At 48.7% G+C, this 10985-nt stretch overlaps 1 protein-coding gene and 1 long non-coding RNA gene across 3 annotated transcripts in view; one reads left to right on the plus strand and one right to left on the minus strand.

Moving 5' to 3' along the window:
- Nucleotides 1–2708, minus strand: part of MOGAT1 (monoacylglycerol O-acyltransferase 1) — a 39177-nt gene extending 36469 nt beyond the window's left edge. For both annotated transcript variants that reach the window (XR_013372821.1, XM_077884828.1), the window contains exon 1: nt 2527–2708. Coding sequence is in view for 1 of the 2 variants with exons in the window: in XM_077884828.1 (XP_077740954.1) it covers nt 2527–2620 (94 nt within the window). In the remaining variant the exon portion in view is untranslated. The remainder of the gene's footprint in view (nt 1–2526) is intronic.
- Nucleotides 2709–2898: 190 nt separating this feature from the next.
- Nucleotides 2899–10743, plus strand: LOC144305869 (uncharacterized). The gene is made up of 2 exons (XR_013372894.1): nt 2899–5544; nt 9377–10743. It is a non-coding gene; the product is annotated as an uncharacterized LOC144305869 (long non-coding RNA).
- Nucleotides 10744–10985: the final 242 nt, after the last annotated feature.

Consider the following 10985-nt stretch of genomic DNA (forward strand, 5'->3'; position numbering starts at 1 on the left):
CTGTGAGGGTCCCTTGGTCAATACAGCGAGACACACACGGGGTAGAGAGCTTCCCTCCGGTAGAGGATGGTAATGACAAGCCACGATGAAGGCCATGAGAGAAAGGACAGTGGGCCACCAGAGCTGTGACTGATCAGCGAGGAAGACAGTCTCCGAGTCCAAGCCATTCAAGTAGGTGGCACAGTGGTGAAAGCAGGGACCCCTGGTGCAACACTTGGGTTTGCATCCGGCTCCTCCCCCTCCCACTAGCCCTGTGACCTCCAACAGCCCATGTCGCCCGTCGGTCCCCTCATCTGTCCGACGAGGGCAGGAACCAACACCCGTTGCCTCAGAGCGTGGTTGTGAAGATTGCAGGGTTAAGAGCGTACGGCGCGGAGGGACCCGGCACACACCAGGCCCGCAGTGAGTGTGTTATGTCAATGCTCCTCTGCTCTAGTTCAAAATGGAGTGTGATGCTGGCACACTTGTGTCCACAGTCTGGCCTGGGAGGACTTAATGTGTTAACGGTTCGAAGTTCCTTTTTCAGTAAACCCGAGTCGTACACTAGGGTCACTTGGAGAGCCTGTGTTTACGCACACACATATATTTATATATTTACATAGATACACAAAATATTGAGGGACACCTGGGTCTCAGGCAAGTGTCTGCCTTCAGCTTAGGTCATGACCCTAGGGTCCTGAGATGGGGCCCTGCATGGGGCTCCCGCTCAGCACGGAGTCTGCTACTCCCTCCCCTGCTCCTGCGCCCTCGCCGGTGGGCGCACCTGCCCTCTCTATCTCCCCCTCAAATAAATAAATAAAATCTTAAAAAAAACCACATTTATGCATGGGCTCCATTCTCTAACAGATGAACGAGACCTTCTACGGACAGGGCCTAGGCATCTGAAATTTTTAGAAGCTCCTCCAGTGATTCTAATGTGAATGCAGGGTGGAGAGCCACTGACTTAGGCATTCAAAATGTGAAACCTGGGACGCCCCCGGGGGGGCGGGGGGGGGGGGTTCAGCGGTTGAGCATCTGTCTTTGGCTCAGGGCATGATCCTGGTCCCAGGATTGAGTCCTGCATTGGGCTCTGCGTCACGAGCTTGCTTCTCCCTCCATGTCTCTGCTTCTCTCTGTCTCTCAGGAATAAATAAAATCTTCAAAACAAAATTTGAAACCATTTCAAAAATGCAGAGGTCTACAGTGCGATGAGTTTATTACTGTTATCCCTGTGGCCTCTACGGCAGACGACCCATGACCTCATTGTGGCACACAAATGACGTTAGCCTTCAGAAGAGGGCAAGTTCCTGAGAATTCCTCCCTCGTTCATATCATCCCCCATTTACTCCAAGAGCTGAACAAACATGCAGGGGACAAAGCACCCAGGTCAAGCACCAGCTCCATCTAGTGACTGCCTCCTTCTAGATGGAGTTGACTCTGGAACCCACTAGAACACAGCCTGCAGTCCAGCTCTTTACATACAGAAGCCACCCGACCCCATCTGATATTTGGGGCAGCCCTTCCTTGTACAAAGGTACCTTTTTGCCCCGAGATGCTCCGGAACACGCAAAAGTTAGCGGTAGTAACTTGCGTTGCGGATAGACAGTGTCTGCCTTCTGTGGGGCTAGAGAGCAGCGCTGCGTGGCTGGGCTGGGTCCTGGTTACATCTGGGTGCGCCCACACGCCAGGCCTCACCTGGGTCTTGGTTACATCTGGGTGCACCCATGCGCCAGGCCTCACCAGGCTGTGTAACTGCCAGCCGAGCCCGCAGCTGTAGGTAAGGCCCGCAGCAGCTCAGCGCAGAGCAGCTGGCCCGCAGTGTGCGCTACGGGTGCACGCGGAGGGGGGCGGCAACCAGAAGGGGGGCCCGAGTGAGCTGGTGCACGCGGGGGAGCAACCAGAAGGGCCCCCCGAGTGAGCTCGTGCACGCGGGGGAGCAACCAGAAGGGGGGCCCGAGTGAGCTGGTGCACGCGGGGGAGCAACCAGAAGGGGGGCCCGAGTGAGCTCGTGCACGCGGGGGAGCAACCAGAAGGGGGCCCCCCCGAGTGAGCTCGTGCACGCGGGGGAGCAACCAGAAGGGGGCCCCGAGTGAGCTCGTGCACGCGGGGGAGCAACCAGAAGGGGGGGCCCGAGTGAGCTCGTGCACGCGGGGGAGCAACCAGAAGGGCCCCCCGAGTGAGCTCGTGCACGCGGGGGAGCAACCAGAAGGGGGGCCCGAGTGAGCTGGTGCACGCGGGGGAGCAACCAGAAAGGGGGCCCGAGTGAGCTGGTGCACGCGGGGGGAGCAACCAGAAGGGGGCCCCGAGTGAGCTCGTGCACGCGGGGGGAGCAACCAGAAGGGGGGCCCGAGTGAGCTCGTGCACGCGGGGGAGCAACCAGAAGGGGAGCCCCGAGGGGGCGGGAGCTCCCCGCGACCTGCCCGCCCCGCCGTGCACCGAGGGAGGGCTGGAGGACCCGGGCGCGTCCTCGCACGGCGACCGTCGGCGAGGGCGGGACGGAGCCCGCGGAGTGGGGCTGGGTCCCGGGCGGCGGAGCGCGGTCCTTACCGAGCAGCAGGAAGGACAGGACCCACTGCAGCACCGCGGCCGTCTGCAGCCGCCGCGCCAGCGGGATGTGGAGCGGCGCAAACTCGACCTTCATGGTCCCGCGCGCGGGGGGACGGCGCGCTCTCGGGCGTCCGGCACCTGCTGGCTCCGCGGCGCGGGGACCTGGGCCCGGGCGGGACAGACCCGGGAGGCGGGGAGGAGGCGGCGGCGGGGCCGGACTTCGGCGGGGGCGGGGGCGGGGGCGGGGGCTGGGGCTGCGGATCGCGCGCGCCCTGGGCGCATGGGCCGCGGCGCAGGTGGGCGCGCCGCTCTGGGCCGCGGGATGGCGAGAGGGGTCGGCGGGCGGCCTCGCGGGGGCCTGGGGCGCCCACCGGGACCTGCCCTCCGTTCTGCGGACCGATGGCCTCCAGCATCCGCCCTTAAACCCACCCCTTCCTCCGCACACTCTGCGGCTGGGGCAGGGGCAGGTGGAGGAGTCGCCCACCTGCTGGAAGGAGGCGCGGGGCCCCCTGCCGCGGGCGCAGAGCGAGCAGGGATCTGGCCTCCCGCTTGCGTACTCAATCCCCGCACGAGTCCTGGAAACTTGATTTATTCGGTTATTCAACAGCTGTTGACTGAATACCTACCGCTTGCCGGGAACTTTCCGGGCCCTGAGCCTAGTCACTCATTGATTCTGTTCTTAGAGTACAAATTATGGGCGGAGAGGAGCCTTAGGCAAAAATATCCACACGATTCGGCGTATCACTGCAAAGGGAAACCCTATGATCAAAGGAAGATTCTGGGACTTAGGCTGGAGATCAGGGCATTCTCTAAAGAAGTGACCTTGAGGTATCAAGGGGAATCTAGTTAACTGAGGGAGGGTCTAGGCAAGGAGAAGCACTTGTGTAAAGATCCTGTGGCTGAAATGCAAAGAAAACTAACCCACTGAGAGCTCCAGGAACAAGGAGGAGATTAGGATTGCAATGAGGCATAAATGGTGGTCAAAGGCCAGATCCTTGCGGGCCATGTTTAGGATTCAACTCTTTATCCTAAAACTTGCCACTGAGAGGTTTCAGTTATGATGCTCTGAATAGATTCCGAATAGTTGCCCAATCCTTGTGAGCACCTGCTGCATTTTCTCTCATAAATACTACTTACCGCATAGTTGAACAACTCCAAGTGGCAGATGGCTGTCAAGTCATTGCTAGAAGGGATCTGGAATAGGGCAAAACAAAGTTGACTACCACCCCCACCACCATGCCCCTTTTTCCATCAACATTTGAATAGCGAGTTGGATTATACCAAGACAAGGTACTTCAAGGGAGTTGTTCCTGACTTTTTGTACGCAAAACTTGCTGATTAGAGGTTTGTTTTTTTTCCTAGTTGAGTATTTGCTTTCTTCTTTTTAGACTTCTTCCCTGAACCTTCCCCCAGTGCTAGTGGGGTTACCGGGAAGGCACACTAAGATGCTCTGCAGAGCCCTTCACTCATCTTAGAGCAACCCTGCGAAATAAGCATTAGCTCATTTTACAGTTAATGAAATCCAGGCTCAAAGTCACACAACTGGAAGAGTGGAAAAGATTCAATTAGTTTTGTCTAAAACCCAGAGAGGAGAGGCACCTGGGGGACTCAGTTGGTTAAGCATCTGCCTTCGGCTCAGCTCCTGATCCCGGGGTTCTGGGATCAAGCCCCACCTCGGGCTCCCCACTCAGCAGGAAGCCTGCTTCTCCCTCTCCCTCTCTGGCTCTCTCGATTTGTCAAATAAACACAGTCTTTAAAAATAAAACCCAGAGAGGAGAGCCATCCCTTCCTTAAATGAGTCTCACATGGGACGATCCATTATTGCGTGCTTGCTTTGCATCGGCCTTGCCCTCAGTGTGTTGATGACATGAGATTTAAGTATTTAAGACGTGGTTTCAGCCTTGAGCATTCATTCGTTGATTATTTTTGAAAAGGCTTCTTGGTGTAGGCAGGAGGTGGGAAGCAGGTTTGGGCTATAGCAGTAAGAAAGGTCTCTGTCCTCCTGGGGTTCACAGCCTCCCGGGAGAAACAGAAAATAACACATAGATGTAGAATGAAATGGGTGACAGTGCCTGAGGGAAGCGTGCCCGTTCCAGTCACAGGGAATAGCGAGCACCCCTTTAGAACAGATTGGAAGTAGTAAGGGTGGAAGTGGGCAGACGCTGAGGAGGCCATTGCAGGGAGTCGGGGATGGTGGTCTCCTGTGGTAGCTGAGGAGGCTAGAGGTGGACTTGGGATGTGCACGGGTGACATAATCAGTAGGATTGTTTGAATAATTGTATTTACGATTTCTTGGGTCATAGGAAAAGCAAGACATCCAGACTTCTAAACTGTGGAGTCCACTCTACTGAGTCATGCTCGTGTCACTTCCCCAGGCCCTCGGCTGGTAGAAGACAGCTGCTGTCCCCTAGCACAGCCCCACCAGGGCGCAGTCGGTGCAACAGCCTGTCACCGTTTCCAGCAACAATTAAATCACTCGCTCATTTGATATTCAACACGTGTCTGCATATGTATCGTGCCCCAGGATAGTACAGCTAAATGATGACTGGAGTTAAATGGTGAGCTCTAATTTATTAAGCCTTTCGAAATAACTCTTCTCGGATTTCCAGAACTACAACTAACATGAAAACACGAACCGTCAACATTATCTTTCCAAAGTCCGCATTTCGAGGGATGGGGAGCTGAGAGCAGAGAAGTGAAGTGATTTGCCCAAGAAAACCCAGCCAGTTACTGGAAATGGAACTAGCTGTCTTCGCAGCCACACTAAAACAGATGTGGAGAAGCAACATGGTATGCGATAACGGTTCCTAACTTTTACTCCAGCAGGCGAATTGTTTTCAGTCTTCAAAGAACTCCAACTGATTAAAGAAATCCAAGTGGATCCTCTCTTATTGGAAAAGAAGGTGGGGTTTCCCCATCTTCCTAGCATCTCCCTCCTTCCCAGAGCGACTGTATTTGTAGCAAGATGGAATTGACATTGAACAGTTCCAGCAGCTCTGAGGGGTCGGCAAAACCCAGGTTGGAAGCCACCGCTTATTTTGCCCTTTTTTGTGTGTGTGGGGGATGCTAATATTTGGAGAAGTACAAAGTCTGAATGGGGTTGCAGCTAAAAAACCATATATGTCAGTGTTGCTGAGTGCTTACTGCCTCGGAAGCACTGTGCTCAGGCTTTATGATGCTACGTCTGATGTCAACCCCTCAAGAGCTCTCCAGTTTAGATACTATTCTTCTTTACTGGTGAAGGACTTGAAACCACAAGTGAAACGAATGGTTCACCTCGTAAGTGGTAGAACTAAGTGCCTGTGTTTTGAAAATAGGTTTGTCGATTTCCAGAGCCTGAGCACCAGTGCTGTTTCTTAAATGATAGCAATGAGGAAGGGAGAGAATGGCATTGAAAAGGAGAAAGCATGGAACAGTGAGCAAAAGAATTCAGGGGACCAATGTGTCATAGTTTGGGTGGGGTCTAGTTATTCATTCAGTCAACAAATATTTACCAACCACATACTGTGGGTTTGGCATCGGGTATATGTGAGTTAATAAAACATACATTTTCAAAAATTCAACAAAAATATATCAAACAATTGTGCTGTGGCAACTTCTCAGGAGACCATGGGGATAGGAAGTCAACATTGTCCCGCTTGGAGGTCTGGGCTTCCAACTAGGCAAGGTTCCTTTTTCTAGGTTTCAGCTCTAGTTAAGGAGTAAGGGGATGACGGTTGAGATTGCCTCACAGGTTACAAAACCTACCCATGGAAATGACTACTTTAAAATCACTTCCTTGTTTTAATTTTTTTTTCCTGTGCATTTCGAGACAGGTAATTTCTACTAACAGGAAGAGAATATTGTGCCACAACATGACATTTTACTGTAGCCTAAGCTTAATATGTTCCTGTTTTTAAATTGAAAAGGAAATCGTATTCTTCCTGGATTGAGAGTTCTGAGAGGGGATAGTTTAGGACAAAGGTCACTGTTTCAGTTTTCATAAGGTACATTCATCATAAAGGTAAATATTCTCTCTCTCTCTCTCTCTCTCATATTCATGAAACTCAAACATCATGATTACCGTAATTCATTGAGAGTGACCAGCTCTGGCTAACATCAATAGAAGGCCATCATAATGGTCATTTCTATGGAATGTCCTTCAAGAAGTTCTGTTTTTAACACTCTTTTGAACTAAGTTCAAGAAACTTGGCCTTCTGTTTTATTTCCTCTCTATTTTATCAATCTGACACGGCAGAGCTGCAGGAGTCTTCCCAAGATATTGAGACTTGGTAGCCACCCAGATTTCTCTTCTCGTGATCCTCACCCACACTTTTATTTTCAGTTGGTCTTGAAACCTACTTGAGATTCCAGCAACCCAAGTGAGGGAGGAATGAGGAGAAAGATACTGGAAAGGTCTACTGCTACCAACTGGGGCAAGGGCCAGCTCTTGAAAGAGGCAGTCAGCAGTGTCCAACTGAAGTGTCCTTGGAGGTATAGCACAGTAGGCTCCACCACTCCCAGTTTCAAGAAGGTCCAACCCAGTGGGTGGGCTTGCACTCATGGTTGTATCTTTCTGGTTGCTTATGGCTACTTGGCACATGACCTGTTAATTCTTCTAGTCTACTGTTATTTATTTTTTCTTTAGACACATGCCATTTCCCCAGTCTTGCTATCATTGCTTCCTTCGGTCATTGCAGCCTCCTAACTGGGCTCCTTGCCTTGAGTTTTGCCTTCTGAACTAAGACCCCTAATTCCTTCTCCATAATATACCCAAAGTGATCTTCCCAAAAAATTCATCAGTCATGTGATTTGTCTGCTTAAAATCTTTGAATTTCTTCTCAATGTTCTTAAGATAAAGTCCAAACTCTTTAATATAGTTTGGGGTCCTGCATTGCAGGGCACCTGCTTACCTCCTGAGTCTTGGGTATAACCCTCCACGTCTCACACTTAATCCATCTGAACTTCATTCAGTTGAGCAACCAAATTTCAGGAAGAGGAGGGCGACACCTGGGTCTTAAGAATAGCCCTGTAGGGCAGCCCTGGTGGCTCAGTGGTTTAGCACCACCTTCAGTCCAGGGCGTGGTCCTGGAGACCTGGGATCAAGTCCCACATTGGGCTCCCTGCATGGAGCCTGCTTCTCCCTCTGCCTGTGTCTCTGCCTCTCATGAATAAATAAATAAAATATTTTAAAAAAATTAAAAAAAAGAATAGCCCTTTACATGCTTCTAGGTTTCTCTCTACTATCTCTTCTCTTGGTGTCAGTAGCATTTTATCTCACCAGCAGATGAGTTTCTCTGAGTAGTGGGAAACACAGCCGCCAACGGCTCCAGATTTGTCCCTTACTGTTTCCACCATCGAATAATATGGAACTCAAGTTCCCAGTGGTCCCAGGTCCAGGTTGGATCAGTGTTTACCCCTGTTACACTTGCATGAGATGCAGGGTTCCATTGCTGTAGCATGGTGACTCAAAAGTTGTGCATGCTGGGCAGGTTATCCCAAGTTAGAAGAGACAAGTGAAGGAGGAGTTAGGTCAAGTGAAGTGTTTCTGACCTGGGTGACTTGGTGGATGGTGGTGACTTTGAGAAGGGTAGGAAGCACACCAGGAAGAGTAAGTTTAGGGGTAAGGAGAAAGTTCAGTGTTTGAGTATGACATGCCAGCCTGTTGGACATCCAGGTGCAGATGTTCAGAAGTTGATAAGAAGGGGATCCCTGGGTGGCACAGCGGTTTAGCGCCTGCCTTTGGCCCGGGGCGCGATCCTGGAGTCCCGGGATCGAATCCCACGTCGGGCTCCCGGTGCATGGAGCCTGCTTCTCCCTCTGCCTATGTCTCTGCCTCTCTCTCTCTCTCTCTCTCTCTGTGACTATCATAAATAAATAAAAATTAAAAAAAAAAAGAAGTTGGTAAGAAATGTGCACAAAAGAAAGAGATGAGCTGGAGGTTAGGATGGGCACCATCTGTGTTTCGGTAGTAACAGAAGCTGAGACTGGGGAAAAGATCACCAGACATCACTCCAGAGGGTATCCTACAGTGAAGGTGGGGGAAGGGTGGTATCAGAGTTAGAAGAAGCTTTGGGAGTTAATATTTATCAAGTGACAGAACCTTACATGAACTATTCTTAAAATTCACATTCTATGGTATTTCTATGGTGTACATGTTATTATTACCTTCATTTTACAAGGAACTGAGGCTTATCAGTAATTAGTCCAAGGTCTCAGTCAGCAGTTAATACAAGGTTTTAATCTGTTACTAACTTACAGAAGAACTCTTACCACTACCGTGTATTTTCTCTCACAGAGCAAGGATAGAAAAATCCAGGGAGCTAAATAGAGGAGTCCAGAGTCAGGAAAACTAATTTCGAGAATGAGGAGATGCTAATAATATCAAGTGTCTATCAAGTTCATTTTAAAAATACAATTTAAAACAACCATTGGTTTGACAATTGGGAAGTCAGTACTGGTCAACCTGACTCTTGGCAGGTCTAGCAGACCTTCCTGGTTCCAGATAGATCCATCAGTAGAAACCCAAGAAGAATGATGGGCTTTGGTCACTTTCTAAAAGTTTCAGGGTAATCTACAAAGGAGTTCGAGTGTCCTGGAAATTTATAGGAAAGACATACAAGTTTTTAGCCAGAACAGGACCAGTGTTGGATATACTGCAAATAAAACAAGGGCCGTCATGGTGAATTGTATCGTCTATTGCCTGAGCTTACAGCCCTGTCTTATCCTCCTGGAGGATCATCAGCCCAAATTTTACTTAATACCAAGCTTACTTAAGCTTAATACCAGAGCAAATTTATAGTCTCAGATCACTGGGTTGTTACCTTGAGTATAAATATCTAACAATTTGCCGGTTTCAAATTGTTTCCAGGTACTTTACCCTCACTCAGCCATCCGCTGAGGTTCTGTTTCCATTTTATGGATGAGGAACCTGAGGCTGAGAATGGACAATATTTGTTTTTGGCGTACCACTGCCTGCTGCCAGAGTGTGGAAGGTCGCTAGACCCAGGACTGCATCTTTAGGATCGATGTTGAGAGGATTTCAGACGTCGTAACATCTCTCGTCCAATTGCTGCCCGACTCATAAGCATTCCAGGAAGGTGGTCCAATCCTTTCAGAAGCTTTCACTTTGTACAATACATTTTACAGGAAAAAACAATCGTGGTCGCACAGCTGGATGCAGGATGTCATCTCACGTAGTGCTAAACTAGCTGGATTGTCTCCACGTGTGTGAGTAGGCAGGGGAATGGCCCACGATTGTTTTATAATAAACTTGGTTTTTTTCCCCTCATAACAGAAGTATTCTTGCTAATTACAATTCTGTTAAAAACAAAAGGTACAATAAAGGAAATAATCTCACCATCTGAAGATAACCCTTGTTAAGAAAAATGTTAATAGGAAGAAAACATTTAAAGAAAAAAAACTCTGAAGCACTAAGATAACCACCATTAACACTTTGGTATATATCATGCCAGCTGTTTTGTTCCTTTACACTCACATACATGACGTGCATTTAAAAAAATAAATTGATCACTTTAAGTCTATTGTTTAATAACTTGTTTTCAGATAATGTAGACTTTTTTCCATGTTAAAAAAATGTAGTTCTCCAATACTGTTTTTTTTTTTTTAAAGATTTTTTTAATTTATTTATTCATGATAGTCACACAGAGAGAGACAGAGAGGCAGAGACACAGGCAGAGGGAGAAGCAGGCTCCATGCACCGGGAGCCCGACGTGGGATTCGATCCCGGGTCTCCAGGATCGCGCCCTGGGCCAAAGGCAGGCGCCAAACCGCTGCGCCACCCAGAGATCCCCTCCAATACTGTTTTTAATGCTTACACACTATTCTATTGTACAGCGGCATCAGACTTTATTTAATCCAGCCCATATTGTTGGACATTTAGGTCATTTCAAGATTTTTTTATATTACAAGCAGAAGAATATTTGCTTACTTACCTTAAAATACTTCCAAGAGTGGAATTTCAGGATCCAAGAGAATGCATATTTAAAATTTTGATTCAGACTGTCAAACTACTATTTATATTTCGGACTGGTATGTGTAAGGGTGGCTGCTTCCTACATTGTTGCCAACACAAGGTGGTGTCACTTATCTCTTTAACCTCTGCCCGGGTTTTTGGAGAAAATATCTCTGCCTTCATTATGGTTTTATTCGCATTTCTGTCTCCCTCCCCACACTTTGTCTTTGTTTTTGTTTGTATTAATAAATTGGTAGTTCATTTCCTTTGCCCATTTATTCCTATTGAAGTATCTGTTTTAAAAAATATGCCTTAAGGAAACAACCCAGGTATCTGTTGGCTGATGAATGGACAGGGCAGATGTGGCATATGTATCTGTGTGTGTATATAATGTATACACATAATATTCCATTGTATATGTATGTGTATATATATAGGCAATTGGGAAGTCTACACATACATGCACAATGGAATATATATATATATACACACATACACATATCCA

This window comes from Canis aureus, chromosome 36 (assembly GCF_053574225.1).
Source record: "Canis aureus isolate CA01 chromosome 36, VMU_Caureus_v.1.0, whole genome shotgun sequence".
Lineage (NCBI taxonomy): Eukaryota > Metazoa > Chordata > Mammalia > Carnivora > Canidae > Canis > Canis aureus.